Source organism: Phyllobates terribilis, unplaced genomic scaffold (assembly GCF_046119375.1).
Source record: "Phyllobates terribilis strain yellow unplaced genomic scaffold, ASM4611937v1 Scaffold_4__5_contigs__length_816908805, whole genome shotgun sequence".
NCBI classification, from domain to species: Eukaryota; Metazoa; Chordata; class Amphibia; order Anura; family Dendrobatidae; genus Phyllobates; species Phyllobates terribilis.
The window spans coordinates 64921131-64948600 of record NW_027362764.1 but is presented as its reverse complement, the minus strand read 5'-3'; the positions used below and the strand labels follow the sequence as shown (position 1 = coordinate 64948600).

The 27470-nt window shown below is 43.7% G+C and overlaps 1 protein-coding gene across 4 annotated transcripts in view; it reads right to left on the bottom strand.

Moving 5' to 3' along the window:
* Positions 1–27470, bottom strand: part of ADAM22 (ADAM metallopeptidase domain 22) — a 312368-nt gene that overhangs the window by 93422 nt on the left and 191476 nt on the right. For all 4 annotated transcript variants that reach the window (XM_073677446.1, XM_073677443.1, XM_073677444.1 and 1 more), the window contains exons 7-12: positions 23340–23409; positions 23120–23190; positions 19036–19110; positions 17118–17189; positions 4168–4334; positions 136–220 (exon numbers count right to left, since the gene is read on the bottom strand). In XM_073677446.1, coding sequence (XP_073533547.1) covers positions 136–220; positions 4168–4334; positions 17118–17189; positions 19036–19110; positions 23120–23190; positions 23340–23409 — 540 coding nt within the window. The remainder of the gene's footprint in view (positions 1–135; positions 221–4167; positions 4335–17117; positions 17190–19035; positions 19111–23119; positions 23191–23339; positions 23410–27470) is intronic.

Below are 27470 nucleotides of genomic sequence, written 5' to 3'. Positions count from 1 at the left end.
GCTTCATTCAGCATTTGAGCAGTTCACTTGGCTGCAGCGGAAAACACAGGGAGTGGAATACCAGGAAGACAAAACCGAAGGATTTTACATATTGATATGGGTTAATGGAGGGGAATTTTTTTCTTCTATACCTACCTCATTTACTCCGCCTCCTTTCTGCAAAGAGCATACTCCACCGATATAAGCGGCTCCACTTCGGCTGCTTTCAAACTGACTCCCCCTTGAAGAATAATTTACATGGCAGTAATTAAATTAAAAGTTTGTAATTGTCAGAAAGAAAGGAAGGAAAATGAAAGAAAGGAAGGAAAATGAAAGGAAGGAAGGAAAATGAAAGAAAGGAAGGAAATAAAAGAAAGAAAGGAAAATGAAAGAAAGAAAGGAAGGAAAATGAAAAAGAAAGGAAGGAAAAGAAAGGAAGGAAAATGAAAGAAAGGAAGGAAAACGAAAGAAAGGAAGGAAAATGAAAGGAAGGAAGGAAAATGAAAGAAAGAAAGGAAGCAAGAAAGAAAGGAAGGAAAATGAAAGAAAGGAAGGAAAATGAAAGAAAGGAAAATGAAAGAAAGGAAGGAAAATGAAAGGAAGGAAGGAAAATGAAAGAAAGAAAGAAAGAAAGAAAGGAAGCAAGAAAGAAAGGAAGGAAAATGAAAGAAAGGAAGGAAAATGAAAGAAAGGAAGGAAAATTAAAGGAAGGAAGGAAAATGAAAGGAAGGAAAATGAAAGAAAGGAAAATGAAAGAAAGGAAGGAAAATGAAAGAAAGGAAAATGAAAGAAAGAAGGGAAAATGAAAGAAAGAAAGAGAGTAAGAAAGAAAGGAAGGAAAATGAAAGAAAGAAAGGAAATGAAAGAAAGAAAGAAAGGAAATGAAAGAATGAAAGAAAGGAAAAGAAAGAAAGAGAGAAAGAAAGAGGAAAATTAAAGGAAGGACAATGAAAGAAAGGAAGGAAAATGAAAGAAAGGAAGGAAAATGAAAGAAAGGAAAGAAAATGAAAGAAAGAAAGAAAGAAAGAAAGGAAAATGAAAGAAAGAAAGGAAAATGAAAGAAAGGAAGGAAAATGAAAGAAAGGAAAGAAAATTAAAGAAAGAAAGAAAGAAAGGAAAATGAAAGAAAGAAAGGAAGGAAAGAAAATTAAAGAAGGAAAGGAAAATGAAAGAAAGGAAGGAAAATGAAAGAAAAAAGGAACATGAAAGAAAGGAAGGAAAAAGAAAGAAAGGAAGGAAAGAAAATGAAAGAAAGAAAGGAAAATGAAAGAAAGAATGAAAGGAAAATGAAAGGAAGGAAAATGAAAGAAAGGAAAATGAAAGAAAGGAAGGAAAATGAAAAAAAGGAAAATGAAAGAAAGAAGGGAAAATGAAAGAAAGAAAGAGAGTAAGAAAGAAAGGAAGGAAAATGAAAGAAAGAAAGGAAATGAAAGAAAGGAAATGAAAGAATGAAAGAAAGAAAAAGAAAGGAAAAGAAAGAAAGAGAGAAAGAAAGAGGAAAATTAAAGGAAGGACAATGAAAGAAAGGAAGGAAAATGAAAGAAAGGAAAGAAAATGAAAGAAAGAAGGAAGGAAAATGAAAGAAAGAAAGAAAGGAAAATGAAAGAAAGGAAGGGAAATTAAAGAAAGAAAGAAAGAAAGAAAGGAAAATGAAAGAAAGAAAGGAAGGAAAGAAAATTAAAGAAGGAAAGGAAAATGAAAGAAAGGAAGGAAAATGAAAGAAAAAAGGAACATGAAAGAAAGGAAGGAAAAAGAAAGAAAGGAAGGAAAGAAAATGAAAGAAAGAAAGGAAAATGAAAGAAAGAATGAAAGAAAGGAAAATGACAGGAAAATGAAAGAAAAAAAGAAAGGAAGGAAAATGAAAGAAAAGGGAAAATGAAAGAAAGTATGAAAGTAAGAAAAATGAAAGAGCGATCACAGTAATTATGAAGGCAATAGAGTCAGACGCAATTGTAATGGACTGTTAGGTCTCAAACTGATTTGCGAGAATAAAGACAGTCCGATGTTGTTCCTGAAAAGTAGGACGAGTGTCAAGTGAGTACAATGCGATTTTTATCTCACATAGTATCCGTATGACATCCGTATGCAGTGCGTTGTTTTTTTTCAGCAGCTATTATTCTGCAATCATTTACAGGACCATTTACAGTGTTCTATGCTATAAAATGGTAATTTTGTTAATTTTTTTTAATCCATGTTTTTTTCCCAAATTTTTTTTTAAACTCTCTATATTCTCAAACTAGTCACTAGACCTAATATTAGACTCAAACTTCCTGATCACTAACACTAATGTTAGACTTATGCATCCAGTACAGATGACTTCTCCACAGCCAGGTGAACATAGGCAGCAACAGACTGTATGTAACTGACTGACGTCTACAGACAGACAGAGTTTTCTAGGCATGCTCTAATCTGTGCAGGTATTGTGCAGCGAATAGGAGGAGGTGAGCTGTGACAACACCTATTGTGAATGGTGGATCCTGTTTTATCTACTGTATATAGAGGTGTTATCAGTGATTGTACAGGAAGAGGAGGTGAGCTGTGACATCACCTATTGTGAATGGTGGATTCTGTGTTATCCATTGAATATAGAGGTGATATCAGTCATTGTAGAGGAGGAGGAGGTGAGCTGTGACATCACCTATTGTGAATGGTGGATCCTATGTTATCTACTGTATATAGAGGTGTTATCAGTCATTGTACAGGAGGAGGATGAGGTGAGCTGTGACCTCACCTATTGGGAATGGTGGATCCTGTGTTATCTACTTTATATAGAGATTATATCAGTCACTGTACAGGAGGAGGATAAGGTGAGCTGTAACATCATCTATTGTGAATGGTGGATCCTGTGATATCTACTGTATGTAGAGGTGTTATCAGTCACTGTATAGGAGGAGGTGAGCTGTGACATCATCTATTGTGAATGGTGGATCTTATGTAATCTACTGTATATAGAGGTGTTATCAGTCACCGTGTACAGGAGGAGGAGGTGAGCTGTGACATCACCTATTGTGAATGGTGGATCCTGTGTTATCTACTGTATATAGAGGTGTTATCAGTCATTGTACAGGAGGAGGAGGAGGTGCGCTGTGACATCACCTATTGTGAATGGTGCATCCTGTGATATCTATTGTATATAGAGGTGTTATCAGTCATTGCACAGGAGGAGGCGGTGAGCTGTGACATCACCTATTGTGAATGGTGGATCCTGTTATCTACTGTATATAGAGGTGTTATCAGACATTGTACAGGAGGAGGAGGTGAGCTGTGACATCACCTATTGTGAATGGTGGATCCTGTGTTATCTACTGTATATAGAGGTTTTATCAGTCATTGTACAGGAGGAGGAGGTGAGCTGTGACATCACCTATTGTGAATGGTGGATCCTGTGTTATCACCTGTATATAGAGGTGTTATCAGTCATTGTACAGTAAGAGGAGGAGGTGAGCTGTGACATCACCTCTTGTGAATGGTGGATCCTGTGTTATCTACTGTATATAGAGGTGTTATCAGTCATTGCACAGGAGGAGGAGGAGGTGAGCTGTGACATCCCCTATTGTGAATGATGGATCATGTGTTAATTACTCTATATAGAGGTGTTATAGGTCATTGTAATCCTGCCTTTTTATCAAGAGTACTGAAACGTTTTCTGCACAGAAACATACATAGCATTTAGTGTAAAAATTGCAAGATTTGTTTTTGTAATATAAATATTGATATTGAAAATAAATTACTTAAAAAATGCATCCATCATTGAAAAACCTCATTTAAACCAAAGGTAATGTTCCGAAGAAAGGTTCCTTTTTTAAGAAATATGTAATGGCATGTTGCTAGGATTGGCCATCACTAAATGATCACTGGTTGTCCAGACTCTGGGACCTACACCAATCCTGAAAATATAGGGGCCAAAAAGTGAATTCAGAGCTGGGCCGCCCCAGCATGGTTTTTCCTCTGCACCGCGGCCTTCCCGGTTGCCAGCTGCAGGGCGACTATACAAGCCAATGGGGCCAGATGCAAGTTGTGGCCTGGAGTGCGACTGTGCAGGAAAAAAGGATGAAAGGGGAGCTTGGATATTAAGCGATGACATAACCTAAGGAAGGGAATAATAATAAGCCTTCAAGGATGGATAGAACACAATGTAAAATACAGGCGGCGTGCAGACGATTTCCACGGATTACAAAAATTACGTACGAGAAGAGGTGGACAACGTCACTCTTGTCTTTAATAAAATCCCTCCTGTATTTCATAAATTCCTTCAGAGTCTTCAGAGGATTTTCATAAATGCTGAATTTATTGTCGTTTGCCCAAGTTTCCATAGCAACTAACACTATTCTCGTGTTTAGCTGCTCCTTATATATCTAATGCATGAATGGAAGAGAGGGAAAGAAAGAAAGAAAGAAAGAAAGTAGCTTGTCAGGGCTGGCTCACACTGCGGCAAAGAAGACACCGATATATCAATGTGCCGGAAATGAAAACTGGAACGACAGGGTCCGTAAAGGGAAAAAACAATCAGGGTGGGGTCAGAGGGTCCCGCGGCCGAAGCGCCCCCCACCGCGAAGGACAATTACTGTGCAATTTTGTCTCAGGTTAGGGTCACATGACAGTATAAAAAAATCGGTTTCATTTCCATCCGCAGGTGTGTAGAGCATCGGCCGGGGGAAATTTAACATCAATATTTCAATGAGCGCACATGTGAAAGCCATAACCCGGAGCAGCCCCATCTTTTACCGATGAAAAAATCAGTTCTCTGTAAAAATAAATACAACAAAACACAAGACAAAAGGGGCAGATACATCATCGCTTTTGCACCTTTTTTCTGGAGTAAGGCTGTGTGCACACTTTGCAGATTTGGTGTGTTTTTGGTGTGTTTTTGCCATGCAGATTTGCTAGCAAAACCTGATGCCAGCAAAGTGAATGAGAAACCTGAAGTGTCATGCACACGTTGAGCATTTTTGACTTGCAGATTTGGTGCAGAAAATAATATGCAGCATGTCAATTCTCGGTGTGTTTTTGCCTGCGTTTTTCACCCATTGAATGCACTGAAAAAAAAAGGAGGCAAAACGCGCTTTCGTGCCAAGAGATGCAGAGATGGTGCAGAAATTTCTGCACACAAAATACTCAACGTGTGCACATACCCTAAAATTGGTCCTAATACTGAATTTTGTAATTATTTTATAATTACTCCAGTCCCCTATTGAAGTCTAAAATCTGGCAAACTTTTTTATGTATGTTGGTGTATATTATATATATATATATATATATATATTTATTAATTACACTGCTCAAAAAAATAAAGGGAACACTCAAATAACACATCCTAGATCCGAAGGAATGAAATATTCTCATTGAATACTTTGTTCTGTACAAAGGTGAATGTGCTGGCAACAAAATCACACAAAAATCATCAATGGAAATCAAATGTATTAACCAATGGAGGCCTGGATTTATAGTCACCCCCAAAATTAAAGTGGAAAAACACACTACAGGCTGATCCAACTTTGATGTAATGTCCTTAAAACAAGTCAAAATGAGGCTCAGTATTGTGTGTCTCCACGTGCCTGTATGACCTCCCTACAACGCCTGGGCATGCTCCTGATGAGGTTGCGGATGGTCTCCTGTGGGATCTCCTCCCAGACCTGGACTAAAGCAACCGCCAACTCCTGGACAGTCTGTTGGTGGATGGAGCGAGACATGATGTCCCAGATGTGCTCAATCGGATTCAGGTCTGGGGAATGGGCGGACCAGTCCATAGCTTCAATGCCTTCATCTTGCAGGAACTGCTGACACACTCCAGCCACATGAGGTCTGGCATTGTCCTGCATTAGGAGGAACCCAGGGCCAACCGCACCAGCATATGGTCTCACAAGGGGTCTGAGGATCTCATCTCGGTACCTAATGGCCGTCCGGCTGCCTCTGGCGAGCACATGGAGGGCTGTGCGGCCCTCCAAAGAAATGCCACCCCACACCATTACTGACCCACGGCCAAACCGGTCATGCTGAAGGATGTTGCAGGCAGCAGATCGCTCTCCACGGAGTCTCCAGACTCTGTCACGTCTGTCACATGTGCTCAGTGTGAACCTGCTTTCATCTGTGAAGATCACAGGGCGCCAGTGGCGACTTTGCCAATCCTGGTGTTCTGTGGCAAAAGCCAAGCGTGAGCACAACCCCCATCTGTGGACGTCGGGCCCTCATACCACCCTCATGGAGTGGGTTTCTAACAGTTTGTGCAGACACATGCACATTTGTGGCCTGCTGGAGGTCATTTTGCAGGGCTCTGGCAGTGCTCCTCCTGTTCCACCTTGCACAAAGGCGGAGGTAGTGGTCCTGCTGCTGGGTTGTTGCCCTCCTACAGCCCCCTCCACGTCTCCTGGTGTACTGGCCTGTGTCCTGGTAGCGTCTCCAGCCTCTGGACACTACGCTGACAGACACAGCAAACCTTCTTGTCACAGCTCGCATTGATGTGCCATCTTGGATGAGCTGCACTACCTGAGCAACTTCTGAGGGTTGTAGAGTCCGTCTCATGCTACCACGAGTGTGAAAGCACAACCAACATTCAAAAGTGACCAAAACATCAGCCAGAAAGCATTGGTACTGAGATGTGGTCTGTGGTCCCCACCTGCAGAACCACTCCTTTATTGAGTGTGTCTTGATAATTGCCAATAATTTCCATCTATTGTCTATTCCATTTGCACAACAGCATGTGAAATTGATTGTCAATCAGTGTTGCTTCCTAAGTGGACAGTTTGATTTCACAGAAGTTTGATTTACTTGGAGTTATATTCTGTTGTTTAAGTGTTCCCTTTATTTTTTTGAGAAGTGTATATGTGCATCTTAGAAACAGAGTGCGCTCACTTTGATGAATTTGTTGCAAAACACACCAGTGCAAAAAGAGAAGAATATATCTTTATACTGTTTAGTTCCATAATAATGCAGTACATAACTTGACACATTTCTGAGTAACCCCCATCCGGTCTATTTTTGTGCCTTTGCTAAATGAATTCTATGTACTATGGATTTTTGATTGCATGTTATTGCATTATAGGTGCAGCGACCTAAAAACACCAATTCTGGAGTTTCGTTTTTTCTTTTTTTACCTTTTATAGCATTTTTTTATTATTTATTTTTGAATTGAGAAAAAGAACAGGGGTGTTGATTCAATCTTTTATTTATTTAAAAAGTTATAAAAAAAATATTTTTACTTTATTTTTTAGCCTTGAACCTGGGATCGTTTGATCTTTTTTTTACGATGTACTGCAAAACTTTAGTACTATGGCATATAGTAAAGTTCTTGCCCCTGTATGAAGGCTGGCCTGTAGAAGCTAGCTCCGAATGTACAGTGTGAATTGTACATTCACACTGAAGGCATCAAAACTATGAATTAACACATGTGGAATTATATACTTAACAAAAAAGTATGAAACAACTGAAAATATGTCTTATATTCTAGGTTCTTCAAAGTAGCCACCTTTTGCTTTGATGACTGCTTGGCACACTCTTGGCATTCTCTTGATGAGCTTCAAGAGGTAGTCACCGGAAATGGTCTTCACTTCACAGGTGTGCCCTGTCAGATTTAATAAGTGTGATTTCTTGCCTTATAAATGGGGTTGGGACCATCAGTTGTGTTGTGCAGAAGTCTGGTGGATACACAGCGGATAGTCCTACTGAATAGACTGTTAGAATTTGTATTATGGCAAGAAAAAAGCAGCTAAGTAAAGAAAAATGAGTGGCCATCATTACTTTAAGAAATGAAGCTCAGTCAGTACGAAAAATTGGGAAAACTTTGAAAGTGTCCCCAAGTGCAGTTGCAAAAACCATCAAGTGCTACAAAGAAACTGGGTCAAATGAGGACCGCCCAAGGAAAGGAAGACCAAGAGTCACCTCTGCTTCTGAGGATAAGTTTATCTGAGTCACCAGCCTCAGAAATCGCAGGTTAACAGCAGCTCAGATTAGAGACCAGGTCAAAGCCACACAGAGTTCTAGCAGCAGACACATCTCTTCAACAACTGTTAAGAGGAGACTTTGTGCAGCAGGCGTTCAGGGTAAAATAGCTGCTAGGAAACCACTGCTAAGGACAGGCAACAAGCAGAAGAGACTTGTTTGGGCTAAAGAACACAAGGAATGGACATTAGACCAGTGGAAATCTGTGCTTTGGTCTGATGAGTCCAAATTTGAGATCTTTGGTTCCAACCACAGTGTCTTTGTGTGACGCAGAAAAGGTGAACGGTTGGACTCTACATGCCTGGTTCCCACCGTGAAGCATGGAGGAGGAGGTGTGATGGTGTGGGGGTGCTTTGCTGGTGACACTGTTGGGGATTTATTCAAAATTGAAGGCATACTGAACCAGCATGGCTACCACAGCATCTTGCAGCGGCATGCTATTCCATCCGGTTTGCATTTAGTTGGACCATCATTTATTTTTCAACAGGACAATGACCCCAAACAAACCTCCAGGCTGTGTAAGGGCTATTTGACCAAGAAGGAGAGTGATGGGGTGCTATGCCAGATGACTTGGCCTCCACAGTCACCAGACCTGAACCCAATCGAGATGGTTTGGGGTGAGCTGGACCGCAGAGTGAAGGCAAAAGGGCCAACAAGTGCTAAGCATCTCTGGGAACTCCTTCAAGATTGTTGGAAGACCATTTCCGGTGACTACCTCTTGAAGCTCATCAAGAGAATGCCAAGAGTGTGCAAAGCAGTCATCAAAGCAAAAGGTGGCTACTTTGAAGAACCTAGAATATAAGACATATTTTCAGTTGTTTCACACTTTTTTGTTAAGTATATAATTCCACATGTGTTAATTCATAGTTTTGATGCCTTCAGTGTGAATGTACAATTTTCATAGTCATGAAAATACAGAAAAATCTTTAAATGAGAAGGTGTGTCCAAACTTTTGGTCTGTACTGTATATATATATCTTTATACACAGCTCTGGCAAAAATTAAGAGACCACTGAACAGTTTTCTAAAATTCACCATCTGTACATGTCTGACAGCCATTCCATTCCAGTGTCAGTTGAATTCCAACCTCAGTCCACCTCATTCTACTTAATGTGCTTCTGATTAGGTGATCGCCTGAACCAAATCTTATGTAACGAGGGAAAGGATAAAAAACACTGCTGTGGTCTTTACAATCCTCTTGCAATAGGACAAGCTGGATGGCAAAACAAGTGCTAGGAATAGCCCAAAAGTAATTTGAATGAAAAAATAACTTTTAACCATGCCAAAGGAGTTGAAAAGTAAAGTCTTGAGTGAGGAAAAGAAGGGCTCAATTCTGGCTTCACTAGCAGAGGGATACAGTGAGCGTCATGTTGCCTCCATCCTTACAATTTCAAAGATGGCAGTCCATTACAACAAGGTCAAGCAGCAGACATTGGGGACAGCAAAGCTACAGACCGGCAGAGGGGGAAAGTAACTCTCCACTGACCGGGATGATCGTCATCTTATTCGAATGTGTAGCGCCGGCGTCCCTGCCCTCTGCTAGGCAGGGACGCTGTTCCCCTCACCTCTCTGCTCCGTGCCCGGCGTCCTCCTCCCGCTCTGCTGGCAGCGCGCGCTCCTTCCCGGCCACTGTGCTTAGGGCGCGCGCGCCCTCTCCCTCCCTCTTAAAGGGGCCGCGCGCGCCGTCCTAAGGAGTCCCCGGCCAATGGCCGGAGGACTTCACCATATATAAGGCACCTCCTCCAAAATGGAGGTGCCCGAGCAATGTTGTTGCACTGTTCACTACTCTGCTTCAGCCCTCAGGTCCTGTTGCCAGTTACCTGCCAGATACCTGCCAGATTCCTGCCAGCTTGCTGTCTTATTCCTGCCTGATATTCTGCTACCTGCCTGCTAGCCTGAGGTCCGACGGTCTGCCTTACTACTCCTGTCAGTCTGTCTAAGGACCAGCTTGCCCGCTCACCTGGGAGCGCACATCTGCTACCTGCCTGCTAGCCTTCCTGGAGGCTCTGCCGTCACGTGCTGTGACCACCTGCCTGTCCAGTGACTCCTGCCCGCTCACCTGGGAGCGCTCATCTGCTGCCTGTCTGCTAGCCTACCTGGAGGCCCTGCCGTCACGTGCTGTGACCACCCGCCTGTCCAGAGACTTCTGCCCGCTCACCTGGGAGCGCTCATCTGCCGCCTGTCTGTTGGTCTTCCTGGAGGCTCCGCCGTCACATGCTGTGACCACCCGTTTATCCAGAGACTCTCGCCTGCTCACCTGGGAGCTCACGTCTACCATCAGCCGCCGCAGGTCGTACCAACCCTTTACCCAGAGACTGCCCCGGTCACTTGCCGTGACCATCTGCCCGTTCACCCAGAGACTGCCCTGGTCACTTGCCGTGACCATCTGCCCGTTCACCCAGAGACTGCCCCGGTCACTTGCCGTGACCATCTGCCCGTTCATCCAGAGACTGCCCCGGTCACTTGCCATGACCTCCTGCCCGTTCTTCTAGAGACTGTCCCGGTCACCTGCTGTGACTGCCTGCCTGGTCGCCACCCGCTCCCTTACAAGGACCGCCCCCTTGTATAGTAGCTCAGAGGTTCCGCCTCCCAGACCCGTTACAGTTTGCTCGGGCCATGGAACCCGGTGGCACCCAAGCTCCCTCGCTCTCGGACCTGTGTCATGAACTGTCCCGTCAGAGGTCCCAACAGGAGTCCATCCTGGGTCACCTGCGGAATGTCAATTCTCGCCTGGACACTCTGACTGCTCCGCCAGCAACCTCCGCCAGTGCCATGACTCGCAATCCGGCAGCTCCGCTGTCCACTAATACCATGGTATCCTACCCCGGACCCCGGCTTTCTGCACCTCCTCGCTTCGGAGGCGACTCCGCCCAGGCTCGGGGCTTCATAAATCAGTGCACCCTGCACTTTGAACTCCTGTCCCACCAGTTTAACTCAGACCGGGCCAAAATTGCTTTCATCATGTCCCATCTCACCGGGGAGGCCCTGGCCTGGCTAAATCCTCTATGGGAGAGAGGAGACCCCCTGGTGTCCGACTTGCCTGCCTTTCTCATGGCTTTCCGGAAAGTCTTCGACGAACCCGGACGGAAGACCTCATCCGCATCATCACTGCTACGCCTCCGTCAGGGAAGTCTCACCGTGGGCCAATATGCCATACGGTTCCGTACCCTTGCCTCGGAGCTGGCCTGGGATAACGACGCTCTGGTATCCGTCTTCTGGGAGGGTCTGTCCGGCCGTATTAAAGATGAACTTGCCGGTCGGGACATTCCTACCACTCTCGATGACCTAATAACTCTTGCCACCCGGATTGACCTACGGTTCCAGGAGCGTGCCAAAGAGGTCACCCGTGAGAGGAGGTTTCCACGTCTAGCTCCTACTTTTCAGAAATCCGTCTCTCCCCAGGTACACTCTCCTGAGCCTATGCAGGTTGACCAGACCAAGATGGTCAAAACCCGTCAGGACTTACGCCGTGCCGAGGGGAGCTGCTTCTACTGTGGCAGTAAGGAGCACCGGATCCGTGCCTGCCCGGAGAGGTCGGGAAACGCCTGTGTCTAGGTTCGCTCAGAGAGGTCGACCTAGACAAGAATAAATCCTCTCCATCTCTGCTGCTGTCAGTCTCAATCGTCTGCGGGGAGAACCGTTATTTCGAACTAGCCCAACTTGACTCTGGAGCAGCCGGGAATCTTATTTCACAGTCCCTGGTAGAGAAATACCGCATCCCCACCAAACCTCTGGCTGTACCCTTGTCTGTTGCTGCCGTGGATGGGGGTCTCTTACCATGCCCCATCCAACTCATCACCGAATCCATTACTCTGCAGGTGGGAATGCTGCATTCTGAGAGTATCTCCTTTCATGTTCTGCCTGGACTCTCTCACGCCCTCTTGCTAGGTCTACCTTGGCTCCAGAGACATGCACCCGTGCTTGACTGGCAGACCGGAGAAGTCCTTCGCTGGGGACAGGACTGCCATAAGACCTGTCTGGTTCCCGTCCATCCCGTCCGTCCTTCTCCTACCCCAGCTAATCTACCTGGACTTCCGATTCCTTATTGGTCTTATGCTGATGTCTTTAATAAAAAGGAGGCAGAGACACTACCCCCTCATAGACCATACGACTGCCCTATCGACCTGTTACCTGGTACTACTCCTCCCCGTGGGCGTATTTATCCATTATCCGCTGCTGAGACCCGGTCGATGTCCGAATATATTGAGGAGAATCTGGCCAGGGGATTCATCCGGAAATCTACCTCCCCGGCGGGAGCAGGCTTCTTTTTCGTCAAAAAGAAGGACGGCTCTCTCCGTCCCTGTATAGACTATAGAGGCCTTAACCAGATCACGGTGAAGAATAAGTACCCCCTTCCGCTCATTCCGGAGTTATTTGATCGTCTGAGGGGGGCTAGAATCTTCACCAAACTGGACCTCCGTGGGGCGTACAACCTGGTTCGTATCCGTCAGGGGGATGAATGGAAGACGGCATTCAACACCCGGGACGGCCACTATGAATATCTGGTAATGCCCTTTGGTCTCTGTAACGCTCCTGCCGTCTTTCAAGAGTTGGTCAATGACATCTTCCGGGACCTTCTCTACTCCTGCGTAGTGGTGTACCTGGACGACATCTTGGTCTTCTCTCCGGATCTCCAGACTCACCGGAGGGACGTTCGTCAGGTTCTGCTCAGGCTCAGGCAGAATCACCTCTTCGCTAAATACGAGAAGTGCCTCTTTGAGCAGACCTCGCTTCCATTTTTGGGCTACATTATTTCTCAGACCGGCCTACGAATGGATCCAGAGAAACTGTCTGCCATCGAGAAATGGCCTCGACCGGAGGGGTTGAAGGCCATTCAGCGGTTCCTGGGCTTCGCCAGCTACTACCGCCTCTTCATACCGCACTTCTCTTCCCGGACTGCCCCAATTTCCGCGCTCACCCGTAAGGGTACTAATCCCAAAGAGTGGCCGCCCGAAGCAGAGGAGGCCTTTCTTTCCTTAAAACAGGCCTTCTCTTCCGCCCCGGTGCTGCATCGCCCGGACGGCAACAAGCAGTTCTTCCTGGAAGTTGACGCCTCCTCCTCTGGAGCCGGAGCGGTACTTACTCAAAAATCATCTTCCGGGAGGATGGTAACTTGCGGCTTCTTCTCTAAACTCTTCTCCTCCTCAGAGCGCAATTATTCCATAGGAGACCGAGAGTTATTGTCCATCAAACTGGCATTGGAGGAGTGGCGTTACCTGCTCGAGGGGGCTCTTCACCCGGTAATAATTTACACTGACCACAAGAACTTGGCTTACCTCCAGCATGCCCAGAGACTTAACCCGCGCCAAGCCCGGTGGTCCTTGTTTTTTGCTCGCTTTGATTTTGTTCTTCATTTTCGCCCGGCTGACAAAAACGTCAAGGCGGACGCCTTGTCTCGATCCTTTCTGGTGTCTGATCTCGAGGAAGATCCGAAACACATCATCGATCCCGCCAGAGTAATGCAGGTGGCTCCCGTGAGTCTAAATCGTCTCCCTCCCGGAAAGACGTTCGTATCAGTACCTGATCGGGAGAAGATCCTTCACTGGGGTCACTCGTCTAAACTGGCTGGCCACGCCGGTCAGAAAAAGACCCTCCAGCTTATTACCCGGCACTACTGGTGGCCTACCCTGCACAAGGACGTAATAGACTTTGTTTCTGCCTGTGTGTCCTGCGCCCGCAACAAGGTTCCGAGACATCTGCCAGCCGGTCGCCTCCTTCCGCTTTCTGTACCTGCTGCCCCCTGGCAGCATATAGCAATGGACTTTATAACTGACCTCCCAGTCTCTGCCGGTTGTACGGTCATTTGGGTGGTCGCTGACCGCTTCTCCAAGATGGCTCATTTCGTTCCCCTGCCAGGCCTCCCGTCTGCACCCGAGCTAGCTAAAGACTTTATTCGTCACATCTTTCGTCTTCATGGCCTGCCCCTCCACATCGTGTCGGATCGTGGGGTACAGTTCACCTCACGCTTCTGGAGAGCCACTTGTAAACTGCTAGACGTCACCCTGGACTTCTCTTCCGCTTACCACCCACAGTCCAATGGTCAAGTGGAGCGGATCAATCAGAACCTGACCAGTTACCTCCGGCACTTCGTTAATGCCCATCATTCAGACTGGGTGGATCTCCTACCATGGGCCGAGTTCTCTTATAACAATCACGAGAGCGAATCCTCCTCCAAATCCCCGTTTTTTGTAGTCTTCGGTCAGCATCCTCGGATTCCTTTTCCTGTCTCCACCTCTGTGGACAACCCGGCTGCGGAATCTCTCGTTAGCAAATTTTCCTCCATTTGGGAGAGTACCCGATCCGCACTCCTTCAGTCGTCCGAACGGATGAAAAGACACGCTGACAAAAAACGCCTGGATCCTCCACAATTTCGTCCTGGAGATAAAGTCTGGCTCTCATCTAAATATGTCCGACTCAAGATACCTTCTTACAAGTTAGGGCCTCGGTTCATCGGTCCTCTGGAGGTCATCAGTCAGATCAACCCGGTGGCCTATAAATTGAAACTCCCGGCCAACTTACGGATCCCTAACTCCTTCCATGTATCTCTCCTCAAACCTGTGGTACTTAACTCTTTTTCCAAGTCTACAGGTACGCCTCCTGCTCCGGTTTCTGCTGAGGATGAGTTTGAGGTAGAGAACATTCTTGCCACCAAAAGGGTAAGAGGAAAGACCTTTTTTCTAGTAGATTGGAAGGGGTTTGGTCCTGAGGAGAGAACGTGGGAGCCCCGGGAGAACATCCATGCCCCGCTCATCCTTGCTAAATTTCTGTCTGGCCTAAAAAAGGGGGGGCCTAAAGGGGGGGGTACTGTAGCGCCGGCGTCCCTGCCCTCTGCTAGGCAGGGACGCTGTTCCCCTCACCTCTCTGCTCCGTGCCCGGCGTCCTCCTCCCGCTCTGCTGGCAGCGCGCGCTCCTTCCCGGCCACTGTGCTTAGGGCGCGCGCTCTCCCTCCCTCTTAAAGGGGCCGCGCGCGCCGTCCTAAGGAGTCCCCGGCCAATGGCCGGAGGACTTCACCATATATAAGGCACCTCCTCCAAAATGGAGGTGCCCGAGCAATGTTGTTGCACTGTTCACTACTCTGCTTCAGCCCTCAGGTCCCGTTGCCAGTTACCTGCCAGATACCTGCCAGATTCCTGCCAGCTTGCTGTCTTATTCCTGCCTGATATTCTGCTACCTGCCTGCTAGCCTGAGGTCCGACGGTCTGCCTTACTACTCCTGTCAGTCTGTCTAAGGACCAGCTTGCCCGCTCACCTGGGAGCGCACATCTGCTACCTGCCTGCTAGCCTACCTGGAGGCTCTGCCGTCACGTGCTGTGACCACCTGCCTGTCCAGTGACTCCTGCCCGCTCACCTGGGAGCGCTCATCTGCTGCCTGTCTGCTAGCCTACCTGGAGGCCCTGCCGTCACGTGCTGTGACCACCCGCCTGTCCAGAGACTTCTGCCCGCTCACCTGGGAGCGCTCATCTGCCGCCTGTCTGTTGGTCTTCCTGGAGGCTCCGCCGTCACATGCTGTGACCACCCGTTTATCCAGAGACTCTCGCCTGCTCACCTGGGAGCTCACGTCTACCATCAGCCGCCACAGGTCGTACCAACCCTTTACCCAGAGACTGCCCCGGTCACTTGCCGTGACCATCTGCCCGTTCACCCAGAGACTGCCCCGGTCACTTGCCGTGACCATCTGCCCGTTCATCCAGAGACTGCCCCGGTCACTTGCCGTGACCTCCTGCCCGTTCTTCTAGAGACTGTCCCGGTCACCTGCTGTGACTGCCTGCCTGGTCGCCACCCGCTCCCTTACAAGGACCGCCCCCTTGTATAGTAGCTCAGAGGTTCCGCCTCCCAGACCCGTTACAGAATGTCACTCGGCAACTGCAGGATGACATCAAGTGACCTACAAAAGGAATGGCAAATGGCAGCTGGGGTGAAGTGCAGGTGAGAGCAGTTGGTAACAGGCTCCTAGAGGCCTCAAGTCATGTAAAACTAGAAAAAACTCTTTCATCAATGAGAAGCAAAGGAGAGCCAGGCTGAAGTTTGCCAAAGACCATAAGGATTGGACCATAGAGGACTGGCGTAAGGTAATCTTCTCTCATGAGTCTAATTTTCAGCTTTGCCCAACACCTGGTCGTCTAATGGTTATATGGAGACCTGGAGAGGCATACAAGCCACAGTGTCTTGCACCCACTATGAAATTTGGTGGAGGATCGATGATGATCTGGGGATGCTTCAGAAGGGCTGGAATTGGGCAGGTTAATCTTTGCGAAGGACGTATGAATCAAGCCACATACAAGGTTATCCTTGAAAAACACTTGTTTCCTTCTGCTCAGGCAATGTTCCCCAACTCTGAGGACTGTTTTTTCCAGCAGGACAATGCCCCATGCCACACAGCTAGGTCAATCAATGTGTGGATGAAGGAGCACCACATCAAGACCCTGCCATGGCCAGCCCAATCTCCAGACCTGAACCCCATTGAAAACCTCTGGAATGTAATCAAGAGGAAGATGGATAGTCACAAGCCATCAAAGAAGAACTGCTTAAATTGTTGTGCCAGGAGTGGCATAAGGTCACCCAAAAGCAGTGTAAAAGACTGGTGGAAAGCAGCCAAGACGCATGAAAGCTGGGATTAATAATCATGGTTATTCCACCAAATATTGATTCCTGAACTCTTCCTGACTTAAAACATGAGTATTGTTGTTTCTAAATGAATAAGAACTTATTTTCTTTGCATTATTTGAGGTCTGAAAGCACGGTTTCTTTTTTATTATTTTGCAAATAAATATAAAATTTTTAGCTTTGAATTTCTGAGACATGTTGTCAGTAGTTTATAGAATAAAACAACAATGTACATTTTACTCAAAAATATATCTATAAAGAGAAAAATCAGAGAAAATGAAAATTTTGCAGTGGTCTCTTAATTTTTGCCAGAGCTGCATATATGTGTGTATTACATATTGTATTTTTACAGCAGCATATTTATCTCATTACTAAATAATATGTCCCATACTGTAGATACTTTATATTCTGAGACCATTGTGAGTGAAAGTAAATTTTAGCGTGATAATAAAATAATGACAAAAAATAACACTTTTGCGAGCACGGCAGCATGTCATCTGCATTCTGCCCCTTTTCGCTTCTGAGCTCTTTACTGCATTAGTCCCCATCCTGCCTGACTTATTATATGACGCTCAGTATGGTTAGATCTAATTATACTCACTAAATCAGCCATGTTCACCACAGATTTAGCGTAGCTGTTTGTTTGTCCGACAGATAAACGATGCTTCTTATACTGTAAGAAAAGGAAATTAAATAGTAAATGTTAGATAGACAGACAGATACTAACTGTAAGACAGACAGACAGATAAGTTAGACAGACAGATACTAGAAAATGTTAGATAGACAGGGCATTACTAACTGTGGCGATACAACTTATACTCTTAATAAGCCAGACAATTATATTAGTTAAGCCAAGAGAAATACACTATTGGGTTCATGTTGACTTGTAAATGTATGTGTTTTTCTGTGGCTGATCAAGAAGGTCATACTATTTGTATAACCCCGATTGTTGTCTCCTTTTGGGTCTGTGAACAATGAATGTTTGCTAAATATGTTGATTAACCTTTGTGGACCCTGTGGCTTATTGACTCACAAGACAGGTGGATAAACTAAGCAAATTCATTAAATCCTCAAGCAATGAGACATGAGGCTGCCCTTTCCCCCCAACCTGTGGATGTATACTTAAAAAGGGACATGTGCTTCTGTAGCAGGAGACCTGAAACAGAGAATCAGAAAGACTTTACAAGGAGAATGAGAGACATCCTTCAGGACAGTAGATGGATTGCATGGTGGCTCTATCCAAAGAGACACAGATTTGGATTCTACATGATTCCGGTCTAAGGGTACGGCCCTGACTGGAAAGATACAGATCTGCTCCATTGACCATCAGAGAGACCATGGATACATTTGGGGAGACCGGTAGCCTGGAACCCATGGAGACATTTGGAGAAGCCAGATTGGGACCAGCTGGTCATCTGGTCTCATGGAAACTCTCGGAGAGGCCAGGGTGGGACCCTTGGGTCTCCTGGCCTTGTACCTCGATGGACTGCTAGCTTCCTAAGCTTGCCGATACCTTCTCTCTGTGGGGGCCCGCCAGAAGTGGGGGGCCACTGGTTGAGGTAGTTGGCCCTGGAAGTCCCAAAGTCGCAGTTGTTCTATCCCAGGCAGGCGGAGTGGAAGGGTGAGACTGTGTAATGTTGTACCATCTTGGGTATTTGCTGCGACTGTTCTATGTGTTTATTGTCCTATTTTGTGGTTCAATAAAGTATTGCCATGGAAGATCCCGGGTCTTCACACCACCTTTACTGCTGTATGGGGCCCGGTGAGCAAGCTGGCAGCGTGTCTCACCCAGTCCACCCCCCATCCTTTTGCTTCTGCTCACCAGGCCCCAGAGGCAGGGGTGGGTTGCACCGGTTCAATATTCAATTGAACATGCATCCTCGGACACACGCTCAGTTGAAATATAGTGCTGTGCCGGTGGCTTCCTGCACGGCAATAGTTAATAGCCGCCAGCCAATCAGAGGCCGGCAGTTGACAACAGCGCGCACGTCACCGGCGTATGACGTCACTGCTATGCGCCAGTCTGTCCGCACCGCATATGAAGATGGAAGAGGACACCACTGGACCGCGGCCAGGTAAAGAGGTATTGAATATTTTAAGAAATGTTAAATAGGTTAGAGCAGAGTAGGGCCCGACCAAAAGAGTCTATCTTGTTGTGGTGGCGGCTTAAAAAATCTTTTGGCCAAAACAAATCTAATGGCTATATATGTGATATGGTGTTCGATGGGAACTGTTAATGTGTGATTGGTGAGGACGTGGTGCAGAAGTGGAGTTTTTCCAAGAAGGGCCAGTGGCACTGTGGAAGGTTCGAGGTGTTGAGGCAGAGCTGGGGTGAAGGTGGAGGTGGAGCCTGGGCAGAGTCTCAAGAGGGCCCGAAAATTTTGCCAGTAAGAAACCCTGAAATTTGTGGTGGCAGCCTAGATAGATAGATAGATAGATAGATAGATAGATAGATAGATAGATAGATAGATAGATAGATAGATAGATAGATAGATAGATAAATGCTGTGATTATCATACCATTAGGTGATCATTAACGATCATTAGTTCCACATATTTCGACTCATCCTGGACATTATTTAATATCCACTGAACCTGGAAATAAAATGAGGAAATGATAAAAGTTTGCAATACTTATTTTGTACAACCTTATTAATTTTCATTTTAGCAGCTTCAATTATACTTTCTTTCATCTTTATGGGATTTTGAAAACCTGAATGTTCTTTTTATTTTTTGCTCTGAAACCTAGTTTGGTACCTGATGAATAGATATGTCTTTTTCATCTCCGCATTTCATAAGCCACAACCTTAATTTTCCTGTGAGAGTCCTTAAAATTGCTCTTAGGGGAAGGCACCCTTTAAATATGAGAGACCTCGAGTAGTTTACAGAAGAAGAGTGGTCTGAAATTCCAGCTGAGAGGTGTAAGAAGTTTGTTGATGGTCATAGGAAGTGATTGATTGCAGCTACTTCTTACAAAGGGTGTGCAACTAAATATTAAGTTGAGGGTGCCAACAATTATGTTAGGCCCATTTTGGGGGTTTTGTGGGAAATTATGTCCAATTTGCCTTTTTTTCTTTTTTTTTGTGTTGTTCCAATACACACAAAGGAAATAAACACGTGTACAACAAAACATGTGTAATTGTAATCATTTTCTGGGAGAAATACTTCATTTTCTGGAACAATTTCAAGGGTGCCAATACTTTTGGCCACGTGTGTGTGCAGATATAGCAGATATATGTGTGTGTGTGTGTGTATATATATATATATATATATATATTATATATATATACACACACACAATACAGACCAAAAGTTTGGACACACCTTCTCATTTAAAGATTTTTCTGTATTTTCATGACTTTGAAAATTGTACATTCACACTGAAGACATCAAAACTATGAATTATCACATGTGGAATTATATACTTAACAAAAAAGTGTGAAACAAGGTGTTTCCAAACTTTTGGTCTGTACTGTATATATATATATATATATATATATATATATATATATCTTTAAAAATGTCCAAGGCAGGTTTATTATGCCGCATAAACCGCACTTCCAGATGTAAACAAAGGGAAACCTTATCCGGCACAGTGTAACAAACACTCTGGAGGTCTCCACACCTCCAGCCACAGACACTGAATGAGACTCTTGGTCTCCATTTTATACACATGCCCTGGGGTGGGGATATGTGAGTAGCCAATCCCCCCATCTCTTATGACTGCTCGAAAAAAACGGCCCTGAAACACCCTATTAACTCTCTCAGCACTATGTGTGCTGGAGCATGCTTTCCCGATTTCACATCATATATATATATATATATATATATATATGTATATGTATATATATATATATATATATATATATATATATATATATATATATATATATATATACACATACATATATATACATATACACATACATATGTACACACATATATACTTTTGCACAATAGAAACACAATATTTTTGAAAATAATTTGTTTTTGTATTTGTTTCTTGCAAAGACCAGCAACATTTGTTTGTTTCCATCGGCAGAGCTGTGTGAGGCCATGATTTTTTTGTGGCAGGGCTTTTACTTTTTATTAGTGCTATTTTGCTGTACACACAGTTTTTTCCCCACTTTTTATTGCTTTCTTTGGAGATGGAATGAACAAAATCAGCAGATTTGGATTTTTTTAAACGCATGTGTGATAAGTAATGTTATAATTTTATTGTACATGCCATTACAGATGATGTGATTCCAATCATGTATGTGTTTAACTTTTTAGAAAGTCTTTTTAGTGGAAATAAAATATTACCTAAATTTTCTTCATTTGTTTTTTCTTAAAAAAAAAAAAATTACAAGCCAAAACGAATACTTTTTTGACCATTTTTTTTGGACGCATTTGGTTGTACTGGATGACTTAAACATCCAACCTTCTGATCACTCAGACAATACAATGCATATTTCATATGACAGTGTTTTATTCCTGTCAATGTGAAAAAGAGGCAGATTCTAATAGGTTTTTATACATGTCCAATTTAGAGGTTATTGCATGATGAGGCTGCCGAGACAGAACCCTCTCCCTCTCTAATCTCTTAGATGCTGCAGTCAGGAATCATCAAGGCAACTAAGGGATTATGCATTTTAATGTGTTATGGGCAGACTCTACATGCCAAACAATACCATTTTTTATGGAAACCAATTGCAAATCTGTTTCATTTCTAAAATAGTTTAAAGGAGTACATTGCCTTCAACAGTATATACAGTTGAAAACAGAAGTTTACATACACTATATAAAAAGACACATCTGCATGTTTTTCTCAATATCTCACATGAAATCAGAATAAACCTTTCCTTTAGGTCAATTAGGATTACCATAATTTTTAATATTTGCCAAATGCCAGAATAATGAGAGAGAGAGAGAATGTTTTAACACATTTTTATTACTTACTGCAAAGTCAAAAGTTTACATACACTAAGATTACTATGCCTTTAAACAATTCTGGACTGCCCATATGATGATGTCATGTGTTCGGAAGCTTCTGATAGTTTTTTTGGCAACATCTGAGTTAATTAAAGACACACCTGTGGATGTATTTTAATGTACACCTGAAACACACTGCTTCTTTGTATAGCATCATGGGAAAGTCTAAAGAAATCAGCCAAGATATCAGGAAGAGAATTATGGACTTGCACAAGTCTGGCTCATCATTGGGTACAATTTCAAGATACCAGAAGGTGTCTTTTTCATCTGTACAAACAATTATATGCAAGTACAAACAAGATGGGAATGTCCAGCCCTCATACCGCTCAGGAAGGAGACGGGTTCTGTGTCCCAGAGATGAACGTGCTTTGGTCCGACATGTGCATATCAACCCAAGGACAAAAGCAAAAGACCTTGAGAAGATGATGGCAGAAGCTGGTAAGATTGTGTCAATATCCACAGTGAAATGAGTACTGCATCAACATGAGCTGAAAGGCCACTCTGCCAGGAAGAAGCCATTACTCCAAAAGAAACATAAAAAAGCCAGATTAATGTTTGCAAATGCACACAGGAACAAAGACCTTAATTTTTGAAGACATGTCCTGTGATCTGATGAAACTAAAATTTAACCTTTTGGGCATAATGACCATCGTTACGTTTGGAGGAAAAAGGGAGAAGCTTGGAAGCCTAAGAACACCATCCCAACTGTGAAACACGGGGGTGGCAGCATCATGTTGTGGGATTTGTTTTGCAGCAGGAGGGACTGGTGCACTTCACAAAATAGATGGCATCATGAGAAAAGAAGATTATGTGGCAATACTGAAGCAACATCTCAAGACATCAACCAGGAAGATAAAGTTTGGGCGGAAATGGGTCTTCCAAATGGACAATGACCCGAAGCATACTGCCAAAATGGTAACAAAGTGGTTTAAGGATAACAAAGTCCATGTTTTGGAGTGGCCATCACAAAGCCCTGATCTCAATCCTATTGAAAACTTATGGGCAAAGCTGAAAAGGCTGCGAGCAAGGCGACCTACAAACCTGGATCAGTTACACCAGTTTTGTCAGGAGGAATGGGCCCAAATTCCGATAAACTATTGTGAGAAGCTTGTGGAAGGATATCCCAAAGGTGTGACCCAACTCATTCAATTTAAGGGCAACGGTACCAAATACTAATGAAATGTATGTAAACTTTTGACTTTGCGGTAAGTAATAAAAATGCCTTAAAACATTCTCTCTCGCACTTATTATTCTGGCATTTGGCAAATATTAAAAATTATGGTAACCCTAACTGACCTAAAACAGGAAAGGTTTATTCTGATTTCATGTCAGATATTGAGAAAAACATGCATATATGTCTTTTTATATAGTATATGTAAACTTCTGGTTTCAACTGTAACTAATGGGGAGGAGAAGACCATTTATTGCGCCGATATTCTGATAATCAGCTACAGTAGACACTCAACTCGCAAGACACACGCCTCTCAAGTGGCTCAAAGTAAATGCTGAACCTTTTGGGAAAACCCTTATTTTTTTATTCTTACTTTATTAACTCTAACATTGATTGCAAATTTATAGAATATTTCTGGTTCTCAATACATTAAATTGCCCCTGTGATGATTTTACTCACATTTCTCTTTTTCCTCCGAGGTCCTGACGTCTGACTCAACTTTACAGATGTCTCGTTCAGTGACCAAAATTCTAGAAGCAAAGGAAGTGGAATGTAGATGTAACTATGATACTCACAATTCATTAAGGTTTCCTGATACTCCTGTATACTTTATACATTTTCTATTCTGTTAGTAGAAAAAATAATGACAAGAAAACCAAACCAGTCTTGAAAAACTTACCGGATGGCAGTTCGTCGAGAGGAAATTCAAGGACTTTTGATTTGTAAACAGAATGTAATAGATAATCCTCCTGTCAAATAAAAACACAAAAGATAAGATCAGAAAATAATACTTAATAAGAAATAGTAATAATAATAACATTTATGAAAACCAGACAAGCAGATGACGCAAGAGCTTCTTTTCCAGTCTGTGAAGGAGCACTCTTATCTTATAATGTCAGGGACAAAAATTAATCCTGAGAACGTAGGGCGCCTTCAGCATCTCAGCTCCACAGCGGCACTCCTGACAGCCCGCTGGGTAGCAAACTGCAGCACAGCTGAAGTACAGTAGTATATAGATTAGATCTTGTGGGTGATTAATCAAAAATGACAAACTTATTATAGGAGGCTGCATAGTTTTTCCTTATACAATGAATCAGATTTATATACATAAAACAGAAAATAAAATACATTGATTCTCTATGGGAGAAAGCGGCAATGTTATAAAATGAATGAAGCATCAGTCAGGCCTATACACTGCCGTTCCCAGACAAAGAGGGATAAAAGTGCCCCTTTCCACTGATCGGTGCGAGTCCCACCAGTCAAACGTCACTGATGCTTTAATAAGAGAAGTCGGCAGGTTCGGCTTGTAAGGGGGTTGAAAGTGTTAACCCTCTTACTAGAGAGAGTAGGGAACCACTGATTCAAGCTGCCTGAACCACGGTCAGCATTAATCAGGCACTGCCTGCGTTACTGCAGCCATGTAGATCAGACCTCATCTGGAATACTGTGTCCAGTTCTGAGCACCACGTTTTAAAAAAGACATTGAAAAACTGGAGCAAGTTCAGAGAAGAGCGACCAGGATGGTGAACGGACTGCAAACTATGTGACACGAGAAACAATTAAAGGATCTGGGAATGTTTAGCTTGCAAAAAAGAAGGCTAAGAGGAGACTTAATAGCTGTCTACACATATCTAAAGGGCTGTCACAGTGTAGAGGGATTATCCTTACTCTCATTTGCACATGTAAACACGAGAAGCAATGGGATGAAACTGAAAGCGAGAAGATACAGATTAGATATTAGAAAAAAACTTTTTGACAGTGAGTGTGATTAACAAGTGGAACAGGCGGCCATGAGAGGTGGTGAGTTCTCCTTCAATGGAAGTCTTCAGAGGCTGGACAGACATCTGTCTGAGATGGTTTAGTGAATCCTGCATTGAGCAGGGGGCTGGACACGAGGACCCCGGAGGTCCCTTCCAACTAACATTCTAGGATTCTATGTAGATTTTTACTCTAAGGCCACAGCCCCACTACCGGTATTTGGTCAGTATTCGGTCAGTATTTTTTCTCAGGAGTGTTAGCCACAACCAGGAGTGGGTGATAAATGCAGAATTGGTGACTTGTTTCTATTATACCTTTTCTCTGATTGTTCCTCACCTGGTTTTGACTCCTACTCCTGAGAAAAAATACTGACCGAACACTGACCAAATACTGATAGTGGGGCCGTGGCCTTTGGCTACGTTCCCATGATGAATATTTGGTGAGTTTTTGATGTTACAGATTTTCTGCGTTTGTTTCATTGCATTTTATACATGCTTTTTTATAGTGCATATGAAATTTTTCAGCATCTAATGCAATTCTATGGGGAAAATCTACACATAAAAACTCAATGTACCCACAGGAGAAATTAACATGTTGCAGGTTTCAAACACGTAGCATAGGACAGTTTACACAGTGTAAAAAAAAAGCACATTGAGCATGAAATATCCATAAATACCATCCACTTTGCAGGAACTGTAAGGACGCTGTGTTTTTTGCGCAGTGAAAATACGCAGCATCAAGAACCCACTAAAAACCTAATAGTGAAAATTTTACCAAAAATACTGCAGCATCAGAGAAAACCGCTCTGCCAGCAGGTCCATACTGAAAGATATACTGAGATATGAAGATTAAAATGCTTAACCGGCACACCTCTAACAATCTGATGTGAATGGGAGCCATTAAACAAAAGCCAGCTAGAGTAAAATGCGTTAAATTTATTAAGAGGGGCATGCCTCCTAATTTGGTACATCTTGAGCGGTGTTTAAACCAAAAACTGACACCTATATCAGCTATAAGCTATAATTTATGCCAATTTTTGGAGTAAATTATAGTAAATTTAATTAGCTCTGGTTAGTCCCCGCCTCTTCTACCAAGCCCAACTCAGGTAAGAGTGCGCCATAAAGTTGGAAACGTTGCACATTTTCATGCATAACAGGTGTTATGTGCTATGAAATTACACTGTACTGCTTTATTTTGCACTGTAGACTTGTAATATAATGTAATAATTGAATGCACAAAAAAATGCTATTAAAAATTACACTTTTTAAAAAAAAAAAACCCTCTCCACATACCTTGTACAATGAATTGCTGCAGATTTGCTCTGAAAATCCACAGCGATTCCTAGCTGTTACCATTGATCAGATTCCCACATGGCAAATTTTTAGGATTTGACCATAGCAATATTGAATCTGTTAGGCCACAGCCACACTATCAGTATTCGGTCAGTATTTTTTCTCAGGAGTGGAAGCCAAAACCAGGTGAGGAACAATCAGAGAAAAGGTATAATTGAAACAAGTCACCAATTCTGCATTTATCACCCACTCCTGGTTTTACTGACCGAATACTGACCAAATACTGATAGTGGGGCCGTGGCCGTATAGTGATGTCCACCCTTTGCACTTAAGGTGCTTTCACACTGTGCTTTGTCCCACGTTCAGTGGTTCCATCAGGGCTTCCATTCAAACCCCCCCTCCCCAAAACAGGGCGTATGCACCAATGGGGCCATTGACTATAATGATGCCGACAGAGTCAATGCGTGCTTTTTCATGCATCATTTTTGGGAGTATACGCCTACTGGAGGCAAACACCTAGATGTAGATGGCTTCTGAGTGTCCTACTCCAGTAGGCTTATACGCCCCGAAAATGATGCACACGTTGACTCTATCAGATTCATTATAGTCAATGGGCCCATCGGCGTATACACCAGAATCCTGTTTTACCAGGGGTTCGGACATAAGCCCTGACAGGACCACTGAGCGTGGGGAAGATCGCAATGTGAAAGGGGTCTTAGTGAGATCTGCAGCAAATATGTGGCAAACCTACATACAAAACTAGAGATGAGAGAATCGATTGCAGGAGCCTGGTCCAGTGGCCGGGTCAGAATTACGTGGTCAAAGGACAGGAGACCGGGGCCCCATCTCCTACCTGCCGGCATCTCCAGCTTCTCTTTTAATAAGCCGGCCTGGTACTATATTTATTTATTTATTTATTTTTTTGGGCATATGAGAAAACAGATGCCACAAAGTATTCAGAAACATATGGCAGCGCATCCATGGGCAAGACATAGCAAAAAAGCTGTTCTTTTGACTACACTTTGCCAGGTTAATGTCATAATGCCATTTTCTTTTTTTGATGTACAAAAAATGTAGTTGATCAGGTTTTTATTGTCCTCCAAAAACTGTATGAAAGACGTATATGTCTTTCTCTCCATTGTTCTTAATGGGAGACGCGCTGAAACGCGTCGTGGTAAGTTTCAATAAGTCTAAACTTTTTCCTGTCTGTTCTATTATAAGCTGATTGAGGGGAAAAAAAACACGTATATAGATGCAGATGGATGAATACGCAGTTCACCGTATGGCGCATGATCGCATACGTTTTTGACGTATATGTGAAGAATTTGCGGCAGATTTGCTGCGACCAACTATGTGTAAAAAAAAACAAAAAAAACATTTTCTGTTGAGGAACTATGCATTTCTACCACAATCTAAACACAAAATTCATAGGTCTTTATTATAAATTATTTATTATTTTTTCACTTCAGGTAGTCACAGCTCGACCATTCATGTCTGAGAAAGGAATACCAATCTATAAACCGATGACAGATGACGGAAATAGCCGAGCGGGCTGTACTACTACGCTGTTTTCGTAGCTCCTATAGAACTAAATGGTAGTTACGGAAACAACGTAAGAACGACGAGCTGCGTAGTTTCCGTAACTAAGGGGTTAGGGAAACAGCGTAGTTCTCCATGGTAACGCTGTTTTTTTGTAACTGTTATTCACTTCTACTACAGTTACGGAAATGGCGTAGTAGTAAAGGCCGTTCGGCTATTTC